The 18,142-nt window shown below is 43.5% G+C and overlaps 1 protein-coding gene and 1 non-coding gene across 2 annotated transcripts; both read right to left on the bottom strand.

The window, feature by feature from the left end:
* Positions 1 to 7,560: 7,560 nt before the first annotated feature.
* Positions 7,561 to 15,279, bottom strand: TPT1 (tumor protein, translationally-controlled 1). The gene is made up of 6 exons (XM_070944180.1): positions 15,170 to 15,279; positions 13,922 to 13,995; positions 12,821 to 13,011; positions 10,618 to 10,723; positions 9,782 to 9,898; positions 7,561 to 8,368 (listed from the first exon to the last, which is right to left on the bottom strand). Exons 1-6 carry the CDS (start codon positions 15,195 to 15,197, stop codon positions 8,366 to 8,368), a joined length of 519 nt encoding a protein of 172 aa, XP_070800281.1. The 5' UTR covers positions 15,198 to 15,279; the 3' UTR covers positions 7,561 to 8,365.
* Positions 8,483 to 8,614, bottom strand: LOC139317308 (small nucleolar RNA SNORA31). The gene has a single exon (XR_011600441.1). It is a non-coding gene; the product is annotated as a small nucleolar RNA SNORA31 (small nucleolar RNA).
* Positions 15,280 to 18,142: the final 2,863 nt, after the last annotated feature.

Genomic DNA, 18,142 nt, shown 5'->3' with positions numbered 1-18,142 from the left:
GGGAAAAATAACAAAATTGCAAAAGCAGACAATTCCAAACATAATCCAATGTTCTGTTTCCAGTGAGAACCACAAATCATCTGGTGTTTCTCTTGCAGTCTTCAGAATTAGTTCTGGAAAGTTGGTGGAACTTAGTGCATAGAGTAACAGAGTTGGATGGTACCTTAGAGGTCTTCTAGTCCAACCCCCTGCTCAAGCAGGAGACCCTAGACCATTTCAGACAAGTGGCTGTCCAGTCTCTTCTTAAAAGCCTCCAGAGATGGAGCTCCCACAGCTTCTGGAGGAAAACCATAATTGTCCTCACTGTCAGGAAATTTCTCCTTAGTTCTAGGTTGCTTCTCTCCTTGATTAGTTTCCTTTCTTTGCTTCTTGTCCTGCCTTCAGGGGCTTTGGGGAATAGCTTGACCCCCTCACCTTTGTGGCAGCCCCTGAGATATCGGAACATTGCTGTCATGTCACCCCTGGTCCTTTTTTTCTCTAGACTAGCCAAACCCGAATCCTGTAACCAAGCCAGGATGGGAAGCCACCATATCTGGTTTCCAGGAGTGGGTGTGCTTCAGAAGCTTTTATCCCTCCAAGTCCTTGCTTCCTTTGTTTTGCTGATTGACCAAAGTGGCAGCTAGTCTTGCTTTGTTGATTTGCAAAAGTCTTCTTTTCTTTCTTTAAGGACTTGGTTTCTCCTTATCTATCTCCCTAAGGCAGGGGTCTCCAACCTTGGCAACTTTAAGACTTGTGGACTTCAACTCTCAGAATTCCTCAGCCAGCTTTGCTGGCTGAGGAATTCTGAGAGTTGAAGTCCACAAGTCTTAAAGTTGCAAGGTTGGAGACCCCTGCCCTAAGCATTTATCCACTGACTTAAGTACCTGCTTCATCTTTGGGGATGTCAGCTTCAGTCAAACCTCACAAGGGCTACCATGATTGAGTTGGCGCTTCCCCCATTTATAGGATACCTCGGCTTCCATTGCGAGAGATGCCCTCAAGGCAAAATGATTGGAGATGGTGATGGATCACGTAGCAAAATCTTCACAGCTAATAAATAGATCAAATATATCAGGACTCTATAAGGCAGAGTCAAGTGACTTCCCAACCCACATTCATTAACATCACATCAATTTTTGTAAACATTTGTGTCTCAAGTAGGACCTTCTCAACACTGGCCTGGCTGAAGACCATCGATGTAGGAACATTTCTCCATAATCTTCCCTTTCGGCTAGAGACAGAAAGTGTTTGTTTGTTTGTTTGTTTGTTTGTTTGTTTGTTTTATTGGTTCGATTTATATGCCGGCCTTCTCCGGAGACTCAGGGCGGCTTACAATGCATTAAGCAATAGCTTTCATACTTTTGTATATACCTGCTTAGTAGGGCTTTCGGGGGCCCCCTAAGCGGGGTTCTTTTTTATACAAAGTCAGCTTATTGCCCCCACAATCCAGGTCCTCATTTTACCTACCTCGAAAGGATGGAAGGCTGAGTCAACCTTGAGCCTGGTGAGATTTGAACTTGCAGTAATTGCAGGCAGCTGGTGCTACTTAACAGCACTTTAGTCTGCTGCACCACCAAGACTCTTTTTGAGAAGAAAGGTAGAAAACTGGGTGCCGAAGCCGGCTTTAAAAAGAGAAAAAAAAAATACTCTCTTCCAGATCCTTGATGAAAGATCAGATCAGCAAAAAGCTAGATTAAAAACTCCAGGAAGCTGCGACTTCACAAATCCTTACAAAACAGGAAGACAGTATAGCTAGAAACACACAAGATCAGCCTTTTTTATTGGAGCAGATTTATTGTCTCTCATACAGCAATCTTAATTGTCGCCAGACAGGTTCGTCATGCATTGTGTGTGTTTTTTTTTGTTTTTTTTACTGGGAAGCTTTTGAGGCGTTGTTGTGTGTAGTTTGTGTACTCTTTTCCTGCATATTTATCATTCGAGAGGTTCTACAAGCAGCTGTGATTCAAACAACTCTGTATTTTTTAAAATTTTGTTTTGCACGTAGCTTTCAAGTTTGTAGGTAATTTTTAAGCAACTGATTTTTTTAAAAAATAAAAGTTTGATTCTACGACTTAAGAAAATTTTGCGTTTCCTGTTAAAAGAGGGATAGTTGTCTAGCCGCAGGCCTCGAGAGCCCCAAAGTTGGTACAATAAAATTGGTTTCGCCTTTTGCTCCTCAGAAAGGGGCACAAGCTGTGGGATCCATCCCACCCCTTTCAGATATGATGGGCTTAAGGATGCAAGGCAAAGGGAGATGATGATTACCTTGAAACCACTAGAATAGGTTGAATTCCTGAAAGACACTGGAGGCCTGCAGCCTTACAGATAAAGAGATTTTTTGATAGCAGTCTTTCTATGACAACACTTACAAATAAGCTATTGAGATCAAATCTCCTTTTATGGGTAAATCTGCATCACACAGCAACACTTCAACTGGACCAAAACCTCCCTGGCTTTGTCTCCAATTATCTTCCCCAATAAAAGAGCTAATAAAACCAAGGATAACATCGACATCTGTAGGTTTGGGATTTAGATAAATTGGCTGGGTGACATGGCACTTACAATGGGGGGGAGCTACAAATAATTGATCAGAATTGCACCTACCCCTTTAGCGTAGCCATATTAACTGGAAGGTCAGCCAAGGGAGTTACGACCCATAAGTCTCTCTCTTCTATTGGTAGTAGGGTTGTAGTAACGCTCTTATCAATGGTAGGTTTGTAGTAATTCTCTCTCTCTTCTATTGGTGGTAGGGTTGTAATAACACTCTTTTCTATTGCTGGTACGGTTGTAGCAGGGGTCCCCAATCTTGGCAACTTTAAGACTTGTGGACTTCAACTCCCAGAATTCCTCAGCCAGCAAAACTTCTCTCCTTCAAAGCTGGCTGACGAATTCTGGGAGTTGAAGTCCACAAGTCTTAAAGTTGCCAAGTTTGGGGACCCCTGGGTTGTAGTAATGCTATTGTCAACAACACCTGAAATTTTGTTCCAGGGTACTTATCTCACCAGCAGGATAAGTAAAGGTAAAAGTAAAGGTTCCCCTCGCACATATGTGCTAGTCGTTCCCGACTCTAGGGGGCAGTGCTCATCTCCATTTCAAAGCCGAAGAGCCAGCGCTGTCCGAAGATGTCTCCGTGGTCCTGTGGCCGGCAGGACTCAACGCCAAAGGCGCACGGAACGCTGTTCCCTTCCCACCAAAGGTGGTCCCTATTTTTCTACTTGCATTTTTTACCTGCTTTCGAACTGCTAGGTTGGCAAAAGTTAGGACAAATAATGGGAGCTCACCCCGTTACGTGGCATTAGGGATTTGAACCGCTGAACTGCCAACCTTTCGATCGACAAGCTCAGCGTCTTAGCCACTGAGCCACCATGTCCCTAAAGACCCTGCTTCTAATGATGTAGCTTTTGGGAGTGATTTCTTACTAAAGCATGGAATATCCTGTTACATCCTCTTTGGAGGAATTTTCTTTGGTTCCAGTGACTGAAGAATGAGGAATAGGAGCTTATGACAATTTAAATTTTATTTTACCAGATCTGTTCTCAACTCTGCCTTTCATTGCCAATTCAAACCTGCCCAAGATTCACCCAAGATTTGGCTTTCACTGATCTTTGCTGGCCACTAAGCCTCCGACATCTTTTTGATTTTGTAACATCTTTTAAATTGTTGTAAACCACTTCAGCATTTTTTTTAAATAGAAAGAGGTATGTGTGTGTGTAAATAAAGAGAGACCTTCTCACAAGAGTATTTCAAAACTAACATCGGTAAGTTTATCTGGAATATTGCGTGTGGGATTGGATAGCAATTTTCAGGAAAGGGGGATCTCAAGTCGCAGTTGTGAAAATCTAAAGATTTTGGGGGGAAAGCATTTTTCTTTGCCACAGAAGAGTGTCAGGTTTGTGTACACACGCACATTTCCATAAAAGCGTTTTATAAAATGTGACGGACTGAATTCCCTTAAAATGGCAAGCGCTTCAACTTTTCATCCAAAGCAGAGAGCAAAAGACGTTCCTGACAAAACACGGCAGGACTGAACGTTACAATTTATAGAGATGTTGCCAAAGGGATTATTAAAATAAAACCAAGTCTATCGGAAACGTTCAAGAATAAATAATGGAAGAGTTAAAAGCTGCTCCCATGAATTTTTCACCACCACCGATTTAAAAATGAATTTTGGACTTCGCATCAAACGTCAACGCTTCTCTGGCTCTTGACCTGAAGGTTACATGTTTTAAGATTACATGCCTTTCCTGCCTGAGCAGAGGGTTGGACTAGACGACCTCCAAGGTCCCTTCTTGTTATTCTAATAAATGTTTTGCATTTGGTCCTGCCTGCAACCCACATTTTACATTGTAATAGCCTGAATACCCTTAGGCTGGTTTTTCTATGGGGTGTCAAACTCGATTTCATTGAGGGCTGCATCAGGGGGGCAGCTCGATGTGGTGGCCTGAGCGCTCTGCCAGCAAAATCGGACTCCCGAGCTTCATTTTTTGCTGTAAGGGCCTCCTGCCACCCTCTGCCAGCGAAAACGGAGCTCGGGAGGGTCGCACCCAGCCCTCCCGAGCTCCGTTTTTGCTGGCGGAGGCATCGTGGGCCGGTCCTTCGTTGTTTCCAGGGCAGGCCTGCGGGCCAGATCTAAGCACCCCACGAGCTGGATCCGGTCCCCCCGGGCTTTCAGTTTGGCACCCCCATTCTGTGGGAACAGACCCCTTTTAAAAAATGCATTTGCTGCCTCAGGCCTAGGTACTTAGGAACGGACAGTCTTCCTAGACTTAAAAAACTTTTTATCCAGCTGTCCCAAAGGTGCTTTTCTCAAGAGGCAACCGGACTTCCTGGTTTTTCTTCGAAAAGGTTTCGCTTCTCATCCAAGAAAGCTTCTTCAGCTCTGACTGAAGAATGGTGGGGAATGAGAGCGGAAGAAGCTTCTTGGATGAGAAGCGAAACGTCTTCAAGGAAAAACCAAGGAAGTCCAGTTGCCCCTTGGAAGAAAAAAAAAACACCTTTGGGACAACCATGACTTGGAGGACCGAGAATCTCCAGAGACATTTTTATCCAGCTGTTTTTAAGTCTTGTCTTCTTGGAAACTTTCAAGAATAAAAACGCCCGGTTTTATGCACTGAAATAGTCCTGTTGCAGTGAAGAGCGTCACAGAATCGAATGAGTGACAAGATCCGGATCTTGATGGCCAGGAAATAGCAAAAGGGTATAACTTTGCCCATCGATAGGTGACTTTTCTTGAACATTCGGACAGGTCTACTTGGGGTGACTTTGTGCAACTCTTTCTCAACAGAAACTTGAGCACTGTGGACTCCCCCCCCCCTCCACAGAACACACCAGCTCCTCCAAGCCCAACCTCATGTATTGGACAAGCATCAAAATAGGAAGCCTGGCAGTACGATGAATAGATCTTACACTGGTGCTTTTCTTCTATTTACCCCAGCAGAGTCCTTAATCAAGGCTTGCTTCAATACGGTCCGTCAACGGATCGCTTCGGATTCAAAGTCTGCCAACGGTTAAAATGGAAAACGCTTACCCCGTGCATACAAAAGACTTTTTTCTTAGGAATTAAGCTCCTTAGTCAAGCACCCGGAATTTGTAGAATAGAGATTGGAAAGGAGGTAAGTCACAGGCTTCAAAAACAACCAGCACCCCGTAACATCTAAGCTAGGAAGGGAAACATTTAAAAGAAGTGATTTCTAGGGCCGTGAAAATAGCAAAGCCGAGCCAAAACACACGTGCGAATGTTAAAATCACAGGAACGTTAAGCGTTTTCCAATAATACAGTTTCGATTAACACTCTACTGGCTAACTTTCATGTGATGGTTTTCAAAAAGTTAGAAAGACCCAAGAAAAGCTAGATAAAAAACTATCACACACTGACTTCTACGTGAAGGATATTTCCTCCAATGACTCTCTACCTTGGAAGCAATACTTTCGGCTGTAGAACGTGTTTGCTCTACCTAGTAACACAAAACACACGTTTTGTTTTTACTCCTAATGTAACGACTAAATTACGTAATAATGTAATCAACTAAATTACTCATACTAATAAGTAATGACTGTTTTGTCATTACTCCTAATGACCAATTTATCTTCTAATATACCCATGTAATATGGAATTGTTTTTAAGAATCCTTTTTTCAAAAAAACTGTGCCAAAAAGCAAAAGCTCTCCGGTGTTGGATTCTAAAGAACTCTTACTTTGAGGGGAGGACTGTGTGCCTATTTAGAGTACTCTGTACAACATGACTGAAACACAGAGGATCAGCTGCTCACAAGTGAAAATGCCAGAACCACACAAAATACCCAGAGAGCAATCTGCTTTCCTATCTTGTCAATTACAGCTAGCAATTCCCCTTAGAAACAACTCCGAAACTATACTTTTAATAGCTTGACTTGCATATTTAATAAGATTTAAATAAGGATGCATCTATCGTATCTATCCTTCTATCATCAATCTATCCTATATTGAATTAATCCCCTCTCTCTCTTTAATCTATCCATCCACCAGCCAACCGTTAAGTTTTATAGAAAAGCAAGGCCATAACAAAAGTGAAATTGATTCAACCCTCAACTCAAACTGCCATTTCCTAAAATAAGGCACTTTTTCATTTGCAGTTATTTTTTTTTAATCGCATCTGCCTTTATCTACCATTCTCCTGGATGCAGAGAATCCACAGCAGCTCAATCTGGGCTCAGCCATCCTAAACCTACGCATAGGTTACCATGGGTGCCAAGCTGAGACAGCCGTCTTGTTATTCGGGTTGAAAGAGAACCTACCTAGCCTGGTTTTTACCCAAGAGAGGTTTTGATGGAACGGAAACATTTTTGAGGGTTTTGAGCATTTCTTTCTGCTTACAGAAGCACCGGGCAACACGTCCTTCGTGCAACTGAGCTTCCAAAAGAGCATTCAAGACTTAAGTCCTGTTATGGCAACAAATCGGGCTCCCTTCCCTACACATTATGCTGCAAAGCTGTTTTGCTGACTTGCGTTTCCTAATTTGTCACCTCAAGAATCTCTGTTGCAGGCACACACACCCCTTCCCTCCATATGGAGAGCAAAGATCGGCCTCTCTTTTTTGAAGCAACATAATCATCTCCAGTGTACTTTCTGTTATCATCTACATTCCAGAAGACGTACCCAGTTTTCCCCAAAATAAGACATTCCCCTGATAATAAGGCCAATCAGACTTTTAAGCGCATGGCAACAAGGCCAAGCGCTTATTTCAGGGTTCAAAAAAATATAAGACAGGGTCTTATTTTCAGGGAAACACGGTAGAATTATCAAGGTTGTCCAGAACTCTGGTAGAAATAACTAATAAACAAGGTAGGTATAATAATTCTCAACTAATGTAATATGGATCTGTGCCCCCACTTCCCCAATTACAAGTTAACTACTTGGGAAAAAAAACAACACGATTCCAGTACTTCAAACTTTGCACAATTCGAACAGGAAGTCCAGAGTGTTTACTATGTAAAGCCACATTCCCCTTTGATCCGTGTTCCAAGGAGCTGACTACTAAAACCTACAACTAAGGGCTCCAGGTTGGAATTGATACGCCACACAAGCAAACTTAGTAACCCGCGATTCAATTGGTATTATACTCATGTATTTAAATTACAGTTATTTCGTATTACAGCACGTAAGCAATGCCTCGCGAATGTGTCGGTTGTTTGCCCAATATTCTCGTTTCCGCGGCCAAGAATTCTCTTCCCACTTTTCTGCTCAATCAGCATGATATGTTTTGTCGAAAAAAAAATTGCCATCTCTCTCTCTCTCCTTCACTGGTGAAACACTCGAGATTAGCGTGCAAAAGCCACACCAGACATCCAGGCCTCTCCCGGGATTGTCGTCCGAGTAGTTATCGTGAGTTGTTAAAAAGGTGTCAAGTCCGCTTCAGAAAGTCAAGCTGCTTTCTTTGTTAGACGTTTTTTTTTCCCCCAACAAAAAAAAGCAAGTTCAGGGGGTGGCCAACTGAACTTCCAGTTTCCAGGTCCCGGTATCTGGAGACACAACCACTAAAGGCCACACTCTATTGATGCACAACAGCTACGAGAAGCCCGCTCAACACATTAAACCAAGAGGCATCACCTAGGCTGGGTTTAAATGAGTTTGTTTGTGGTTTTTTTTTTTTTTTTATTTTAGACAGCCTACAAGACAAGTTTGTTTTTTCTCTTTTAAAAAAAAAACAAAAACCAATGCCTCTTCACACTTCAATTATAATTCGGGGGGGAGGGGGTTTTTTTCAAAATAAATCAAATTAAAGCTCAAGATGATATCAATCAGTCCAGTTTTTTTTTTTCAGACATTGTTGAGTCATGATGCTTTGTTGATGAATAAAGAGCAGCAGCCAATTATGATGACAAATGATTCGGAATGATTTGATGTCTTGTTACTGTTGAGAAACGAATGAATGGAAGTTAGTCGCCTGCAATCGTTACCGGGTCGTTTTTTTCAGACCCAACATCAGCATCTCATTCCCCTCCACCATCACCCCCCTTTTTTCTTAAAATGTTCTCCCTTATTCAATCTGAGCTGCTACGGAATCGGGGCAGGCAGAAAGCGCAGGGAGAGTCACTCTTGCATCTTAATGCAAGCCAGAGAGGAATCAGAATCGCTCCCGGCCTATCAGGTGATGCTTAGCGTTAAGGAAAGAAATCTCTCTCTCTCTCTCTCTCTCACACACACACACACATACTGTTGTTTGAAAAAAGGAAAGTGGGATGAACATCTTCTCAACCAGAAACAACACTGGAAGGGAAGGAAAAAGAAAAGGCCAGCTGTAACGGCCTCAACAGCAATATTCAGAATAGATTATTATTATTATTATTATTTAATCTTTAGTGAGATTCACAGTCTTTGAGGCTGGTTAATAGCTCAGCAGCTCGAGTCCTAACCAAGGACCTAGGAACTGTTAAGGTATCGTCGGAGGATGTAAGCTGTTCCGAGTAAGGTGGTTTTTTGTAGAGTCAAAATGTTCAAGTCCGGCAAATTTAGAATTTCTAAATAGCAGGGTAGCCCTTTGGGTATTGCTCCAAGGGCTCCAATTACAATCGGGACAACACACGATTTCTTTTTCCACAGTCGCTCAACTTCAATTTGCAAGTCCCGGCACTTTGTGATTTTATTATTATTATTATTATTACTATTATTATTATTATTTTATTTATTTAATTTGTATACCGCCCTTCTCCAACAGGACTCAGGGCGGTGAACAGCCACGGTAAAACACAACATATAAAATTTAAGATTAATTAACAAGACTTTTTTTTAGAACTAACACAGCTCAGCCAGGTTAGGTATACTCTTTTTTTTTTTTTTTTTAAACTACAGGCAGTCTTCGGCTTACCAGAGTTCATTTAGCGACCGTTCAAACTTACAACTGCACTGAAAACATGGGACTTACGACTTGTTCACCGCTGCAGCATTCCCATAGCCCCCCTGATCAAAATTCAGGCTTTTGCCACCTGACAATGGGGAAGCCATTCACAACCGTCTTGCTTAACAACAGAAACAGTGGGGCTCAATTGGGATTGTAGGTTGAGGACTGCCTGTATTAAATGGGGGAAGACCACAGCAGGAGAACTGTGATGTTTCAAGAGTTACGGTGAAGTTTGAAGTTAACATTAGAAATAAGAATTATTCTCCGTCTTGTTCCTCTACTGGTTATAGACTTAAAAAACTGGCGGCTGTTAGAACTGTGCAACTCTTCTGTTAACAGCTTGACTCGGCTACCTACAACTTCCGTGCTCTGAGCTGCTGTTTCCCGTCTGCATCTTACCCACCCGCCTTGTCAATCCATACTTACACATTTCTCCATCTCTAATCCGTCCTTAAAGAAAATCATATAGGGGGTCACGCCATCTTCGCGGAAGTCCAGTAGCCCCACCATGCCATCTGGATTCATATTCTCGCCTACAAAAAACTAGAGGAAGAAATGTCACCCGTTAAAAAGATACTTCTAAACGAGGGGTTTTCCTAGACATCTCCCGGCACATTTAACATTTTAGACATGGAACGGCCAGATTGGGGGGGGGGGGGGTTCCCCAAAACACTGAACTTAGTCGATCCTTAGAATTTAGAGAATCTTGCCTCTTCGGTCAGACTTGAAGTTGAAAAAGCTGCCCCCCCCCCAACCACACCCAAAATCGTTTTAAAATAAAATCCAGATATTTGACAAAATGTGTTTTGAGTCTGTAGCAAATTACAGTAATAAATACAGGGTCACATAAAAGGTAAAGGTTCCCCTCGCACGTATGTGCTAGTCTTTCCCGACTCTAGGGGGTGGTGCTCATCTCCCTTTCAAAGCCGAAGAGCCAGCGCTGTCCGAAGACGTCTCCGTGGTCATGTGGCCGGCATGACTCAACGCCAAAGGCGCACAGAACGCTGTTCCCTTCCCACCAAAAGTGGTCCCTATTTTTCTACTTGCATTTTTTACCTGCTTTCGAACTGCTAGGTTGGCGGAAGCTGGGACAAGTCACGGGAGCTCACCCCGTTACGCGGCACTAGGAATTCGAACCACTGAACTGCCAACCTTTCGATCGACAAGCTCAGCGTCTTAGCCACCGAGCCACCACGTCCCCATAGAGTCACATAGACTTGATCTATTTTGGGAGGGGAAGCCAAGAGGCTTTTTGAACCCACCTGATAATTTTTGAAGTTTCCAAGAATGTGCTTTACTTGTTCAGCTGCCCCTGTCATAAAAGGCTTTACTCTCTCCGGTTTAGTTTCCTCAAGCCTGGCTTTGATTCTGGAGAAAGAAAGAAAAAAAAAAATGATGCCGGGGGTCACGTCATCCCCATTTGCAACCATCCTAGTCAGCTTCTGACGTGGAAGTCAGATCTGCCTAACAACTGCAGTGACTCACTTCTAACTGCAGTGACTCACTTAACAACTGGTGGCAAAAGAAGATTAAAATTGCGGTGCAATTCACTGTGGCCTTGCTTAGCAACAGAAATTCTGCTTTCCAATTATGGTCGTAAAGCTGAGGACTATGGAAGATTCAAAGATCTATGCATGGCCACAAAACAGGGTGGATAAAAATTGATTTTAAAAAAATCGGTTTTTTTAAAAAAATTAAACTGGATTTCTTTTATTTTTATCAAATTTATATTAATAAAATGCCTTTGGAATAAAAATCTATCTAAATATACTTTTCTATTTAAGATACATTAATAATTTAGTTTGTTCAGCATGAAATGGAGCTCAGTTATGTAGCAGGAGGCTGTATATTCTGCAATATGTACATTTTTAATGTAAACTCATTCAATCCAAGGTCTGCAAGCTGAGATAACATGCACTGCACTGATGCATTCACACAATTTCACAGCAGAGGTGACAGCTGCTCTTTAAAAATTATGGTTTAAATTGAGTTGATTTAAATCAAGCCTTTTTACTAGTGACTTAAATCAAATCCACCCTGCCACAAAAGCTAGTGTGGTATAGAATTACCTGGGCCATACTGAAGAATGTTAGCAAAGGGCGCCCGATAGCAATCAAACTATTATTAAACAATTAAATTAAAAACTAAACGTTTGTGCTGTTTGTGCAAGGGCATCATAGAACATGTGCCATAATTTTGATGCCGCTGTCCCTCAGAACAGACACAATTGCTGGAGACACCCCCTCTATCCTGGTCCCTGAATAATCAATAGTAAAGCCAGCAACCCAGATTCTTACTAGGATAGATGCTACTCCTGCTTTCTTTCCTCACTGCTTAACTACCTGAGGCGCAACTGCAGGTAATATTTGAGTTACAGCAGTTCATTTGGTGACTCTTCAAACTTAAGAGTGGCACTGAAAAGAGTGGCTTATGGCAGTTTTTCCACATTCACGACTGTTGCAGCATCCCCGTGATCAAAATTCAGAGGCTTGGCAACTGGCATGTACTTATGACGGTTGCAGGGTCCCTTTGTACGACCTTCTGACAAGCAAAATCAATGGGAGAGCCAGGTTCACTTAACAACCGGGTTACTAACAGCTGCGGTGATTCACTTAACAACAGTGGCAAGAAAGGTCATAAAACGGTTCGTATTTATGATGGGTGCAGGGACCTGGGGTTATGAGATCACCTTTGACAAGCCAGATTCACTTAACAACCATGTTACTAACTTAACAGCTGCAGTGATTCACTTAAGAAGTGTGACAAGAAACGTAATGAAATGGGACGAGCCTCGCTTAACAACCGTCTCACTTAGCAACAATGGCTGGGCTCAACTGTAGTTGTTAAGTCAAGGAATACCTGCACCTACCAAATCTCCAAACCTACCAGCCCAAAGGTTATTTGTCTGACCTGATCTACGAATTAGAGATATCCCACCCACCCGCCCCATATAGCCAGCGTGTACAGCAGCCAGTTCGGTCCACAGAGAGACAGGCGGCTGCATTTGACAAGCTTTTTAAAAGTCTGTAGAGATTCTCCGTCATCCAGGCCATGGTTGTCCCAAAGGTGCTTTTTCAGGAGGCAACTGGACTTCCCTGTTTTTTCTTTGAAGGCGTTTCGCTTCTCATCTGAGAAGCTTCTTCAACTCTGACTCGATGGTGAGGAATGGAAGGATTAATACTCCTTGCAGACAGCTGGTCGTTTGCATCCTTTTAGAGGGTCATTGAAGCTCTTGGAGGTTTATCCGTGTCCTCAAATGACCAGCTGCCTGCAAGGAATATAAATCCTTCCATTCCCCACTATCCTTTCAGAGTTGAAGAAGCTTCTCAGATGAGAAGCGAAACGCCTTCAAAGGAAGTCCAGGTGCCCTCCTGAAAAAAAGCACCTTTGGGACAAGCTTTTCAAAAGGCCCGTGAATCAAACCTATGCAAACTTCACCTGACCCATGAGGAGGGCCCCACTTACGACTTCATGTAGTCCTTGATGTACTTCTTGTAAGACTCCTTAGTGAAAGAGGTTTCCTGGAGGTGGTGATTCATGACGATGTCAACCCCGGTGATGACCGTGGCCTCTGTGCAATCCCCTTCTGGGCCTTCGGCAGATGCATTTCCTCCGATCAAGGCCTCGTCAATTTCACCCTCTTTCCTGCTGACCATCTGAAACATTGAAAATAACCAAGAAACTCCAATAAGACAAGCGTAACATTAAGGATTGCGGCAAGCTTATTCATTAGAGCCGACGTGCTTTTCTTCTTAATTCAAACAAGTGTATTTTAAAGTCAGAATCCATACACTAAATAACAGAAAACATATTCTGAATAATTCAGGTAATAAAGGCTGCTCATCCTCTCTACTTCTTCAAGTTAAACCCAGAATTTGGTTTTATTACTGTCAAAAGCACCTAACAATCTTGTTGCTATTATTTAAAATATATTATAATATATATAAAATATATTATATATATTATACTATCAACATAATAATTTTAATTTGGGGTATTTTAAATTTGTGGGGTTTTAAATTGAGCCGAATTTATTTAATAGTTTTAAATTTTTAATTGATGTTTGTCTTGTGTTTTTAAATAGGCTGTACACTGCCCTGAGTCCTTCGGGAGAAGGGCGGTATAGAAATAAAATTATACTTATACTTATTAGATAGTAATTGCCCTCCACATAACAGACCCTTCAAAGTTACAGTGGCACTGAAAAAAGTGACGTATGACCATTTGTCACACTTATAACTGTTGTAGCATCCCCCTGCTCACATGATCAAAATTTGGATGCTTGGCAACTGACTTGTATTTATGACGGTTTGCAGAGTCCTGGGATCATGCGTTCCTCTTTTGTGACCAGTCAACGGGGAAGCCAGATTCACTTAAGCAGTTTACTAATTTAACTTGCAGTGATTCACTTAGTAACTGTGTCAAGGAAGGACATAAGATGGGCAAAATGGACTTAACTAATTTCTCACTTTTGGGCTCAATTGTGGTCATATGTTGAGGACCAGCTGTACCCCATGCCGCCAACCCAGCCATCTTTTTCCGTTGCCCTGCCTGCCTCTCACCTACCTTCCCTTCCACTTCCAGGCAGAGGCCATTGGCAACTTCTGTGATTTTGTAGATATCCGAGAACATCTCATCTTCTGCAAGAGGATGAAAATAGAGAAAGCTTTTTCCCACCATACTTGAAACCCACCCCTCTTGCTCTTCTTCCCCCATAAGGAGCCCCCAGGTTCCTACAACACGGGGCAGGGAGGAGTCCCCCTCCCACCTCATGGCAGGCCCAAGGCCCACCTTTGCCACCAGTTATTTTAACTTCTGCAGCCTAAGAAGCTTCCAAGAAAGCATGGCCTCCCCCAACTCCCCACAGCCCAGGTGGCGAGAAGCATAGAATGGATAGGGTTGGAAGGGTCCTTAGAGGTCTTCTAGTCCAGCCCCACTTTTACCATCAGCCATTTTACTTCTGCAGCCTAAGAAGCTTCCAAGAAAAGCAGGCAAGGAGAATTTGCAAATAGGAAGCTTCAAGCCAGGTAGGCCAGACCTGGAGGGGCCACACCTGTTCTTCCCCCCAGGTAACCTTGGCTGTAAATTAAAGGGAGGCCAACACCAAACTTGGGAGCCAGACGCCCAAAAGTAGGCCTTCCCCAACTCCCCACAGCCCAGGTGGGGAGAAAAACAGAATCATAGGCTTGGAAGGGTCCTTAGAGGTCTTCTAGTCCAGCCCCCTGCTTTAAACACCCTTTCCAGACAGACAATTGTCCAAATTCTAAAAAAAAAAAATCTCCAAAAACGGAGAAGAAAAAAGAAACCTTATTAAAATCAGCCTGCAATACCCCGCACGGCCAACAGGGGGCGAGACCTTCCTTGCAAAGCCCTTTGTCGCCCTCTATAGGCGGACGGCGGCAACTGCAGCAGCAGACTCATCCATCCTTCCTTCCTTCCCTCCCTCGCTTCCCGGCCTCTCGCGCAAGCGCAGTGCGGCCGGCGCCCGGCCGGCGCCTTGGCGACACACATGCGCAGACAATGGAGCTTCCCTGTGGGGGGGGGGGAGGGGTCCGTCCACACAGCGCTGGCTTCTTTTTTCTTCCTCTTTCCCCCCTCCCTCCCAGGCCGCTAGCGCCAGAGACCGGAGGAGCGCAGGCGCAGTCCGAGGGTGAGTCCGGCGCGCGCTCCCCGGCTTGGAATGCCAGGCCGCGCAGGCGCAGTCGGCGCCGAGGGGAACCCCCTCCTTCCCCTTCCCCCACCCTCCCGTAAGGTTCAGAGGGGGGGGTGGAGAAAAAAAAAAGCGGCGCGGGGTGGGGGGGGGCTTCGGCTCACGGCTGATGCAGTCGCGGTAGATGATCATGGCTGAGGCGGCGGGCGGGCGGGCGGCGGCAGGCCGGGTGGAAGAGCGCTAGTGGCGGCAGCCCCCGGCGCGAGCGAAGAACGAGGCGGAAAAAGGCCGAGGAGGCGCCTCCGCGGAGCTCATATAGCCAGCAGGGCACGTCCCTGCCATCCGTGCGTCGCCAATCGCCGCGCTCCTCATGACGCACGAAACTGTGACGTAGGCACGCACGCACGCCGGCCGCCCTCTTTCCCGTGGCTCTAGAAGCAAGAAAGTAGACTCGCCCGACCGCAGGAAGGGACGCGGAGTTTCCGGGTTCGCTTGTCATGATTTGAGCCTATGGCAGAGCAACCCCACCCATCCCCCACCGAAAGGGAAACGAAGCCCATCCGCTGGAGTTGTTTATGTAGTTCCAGAAAATTAGGGTTATATTATATCTCTCTCTGCCTCGAATGGGGGCCCTTAAGCATCTCAGAGTGGATTGCAATGTCTAAATACTTGCATTATTCCTTTTCAGTCTGGCCAGGCTACAGAGAACTTTTTACATTGAATAAATTCTTAATCTAATTTTAAATGAATTAAATTCTTCCTCAAGGGGAAAAAAAAACAGTTCAGTTGCCTTTTGAGAAAGCTCCTTTGAGACAACTACGGTATGACCTGGATGACTGAGAATTTGCGTAGGCATTTTAATTGAATTGTCTGCTGTTGGGAAAATCCTCCTGGCTCACTTGCAATTGGAAACCTTTCAGGAGGGCAAATTAGAAGCAAATACGTCCATAAGTCCTCGGCTCATGACCATAATTGAGCTCAGAATTTATGTTGCTAAGTGAGACAGTTGTGAAGAGAGTTTCGCCCCATTTTACGACCTTTCTTGCCATGGTTTTTAAGCGAATCACTGCAGTTAAGTCAGTAACACAGTTGATAAGTGAACGTGGCATGACTTTTGCTTGTCAGAAGGTCGCAAAAGGAAATCATGTGACACTGTGACCATCACAAATACGAGTCAGTTTCCAAGCATCTGAATTTTGGCCACGTGAGCTGCAGTGGTCATAAAAGTAAAAACATCATAAGTCACATTTTTCAGTGCCGTTGTAACTTGAAGCGGTCACTAAACAAATGCTTGGAAGGCGAGGACTACTTGCATTTTGCAGAAAAATTAGTTCCAACTCGAGTTCAAATGTCAAACTGTATCTTTGAAAACTTTTCTTAAAAAGAAAATTAACAATGTGAAAAGACTCTCGTTTAAAACCAATGGGACTTCAGTTTCATTCAAACCTCTTCCGGCTTTTTTTTTTTTTAATTTGATTTATATGCCGCCCTTCTCCGGAGACTCAGGGCGGCTTACAATGCGTTAAGCAATAGCCTTCATACTTTTGTATATTTTTATACAAAGTCAGCTTATTGCCCCCACAAACTGGGTCCTCATTTCACCTACCTTAGAAAGGATGGAAGGCTGAATCAACCTTGAGCCTTGGAGAGATTCGAACCAGCAGAAATTGCAGGCAGCTGTGTTAATAACAGGGTGCACTAAACCCCTGTACTATCAAGGCTCTTTTTTCTCTGTTTTCAAGTCTCCCCTGAAAATCTTTTTGGGAAGATCGAGGCCAAGACTTGGTAGATGAACAGGAGGTGTCAGCTTGGAACTAACTTGTAGTAAATATACTTTAAGCCTGTTTTGACAACTCATCAGGAACAATCTGGAGAAATCATGCAGACTTAGAGTAAGCTTACAAGGCTAATATATAATTATGCATTTAATTTGCAGTGGGTAGCACCATCTGACTGATGTTTCCCGGAAAAGCTGGATTTTTACGGGCTCTCCGAAAATATCATCGTGATCGGCTAGGAGGAACTTTGGGAGGTAAGCAAAACATTGGAAAAAATAAACTCTTTTATTAAAATAAAACATTTTAGCTGTATTGGAAGTAATATTGACTAACAAACAGCAAAGAATTAGTATCAGTTTATTGACATGTAGTTCCTGTACTTTAGACATATAAAATAATCCTGAATATGTCCAAACGGTGGATAACGCCAGCCAAGACTTCAGCTGTTCTCAAAAAGCTAGTTGTATCTCAGTGGTATCTCAGTTGCAGTTGGAGGAAGAAAGGCATCAGAAGTCTCAAGTCTATCGGCAAGATTGTGTGTTTGTGTGTGTTTGTGAAAGAGAGGGAAAGAGAGAGAGAGAGAGAGAGACTATGTATGTGTGTATACATATGTGTACCCACACGTGTATTTGGGAAGAAAACAGGGCAAATCACTTCTCTAGCCCAGGCGTTTCTTCACCACAAGGGCCACTTTTGGTTAGTAGGAAGCTGAGCTACCTATTACTCTTCCTTTGCTGACTTCAGCTCCACCGGATGGAGATTCCCAGTCTCTGCCCCCTCCCCTTCCCCCTCTCTTTCTCTCTCTCTCTCTCTCTGTCTGTCTGCCTGCCTCTGACTCTTTTTTTTCTCTTTTTCTTTTTCTCTCCCTTTCTCTTTTCTTCCCTTTCTCTTTTTTTGTTTCTTTCTCTCTTTCTCTTTGTCGCTTTTTTCTCTTTGTCTCTCTTTCTTTTTTCCACTTTCTCTCTTTTCTCTTTCTCTTTGACTTCTTTCCCTTTCTGTCTTTTGCTTTTTCTGTGTCTTTCTGTCTCTCTCTCTTTCTTTTTCCCATATTTCTCTCTTTTTTCTTTCTCTCTGTCCCTGTCTTTTTCACTTTCTCTTTATTCAGTGGTGGGATTCAAATAATTTAACAACCGGTTCTCTGCCCTAATGATTTCTTCCAACAACCAGTTCACCAAACTGCTCAGAAAGTTAACAACCGGTTCTCCCGAAGCGGTGCGAACTGGCTGAATCCCACCACTGTCTTTGTTTCCTTTTCACTTTTTTCTCTTTCTTTCTTTTTCACTTTCTCTCCTTTCTCTTTGACTTCTTACTCTTTCTGTCTTTTTCTCTTTCTGTGTCTTTCTCTCTCCCTCTCTTTCT

Source organism: Pituophis catenifer, unplaced genomic scaffold (assembly GCF_029215685.1).
Source record: "Pituophis catenifer annectens isolate HBS135680 unplaced genomic scaffold, rPitCat1.0.hap2 SCAF_4, whole genome shotgun sequence".
In the NCBI taxonomy this organism is placed as follows: Eukaryota; Metazoa; Chordata; class Lepidosauria; order Squamata; family Colubridae; genus Pituophis; species Pituophis catenifer.
Note: the sequence above shows the minus strand (reverse complement) of the source record. Positions and strands in the feature narration are given on the sequence as shown.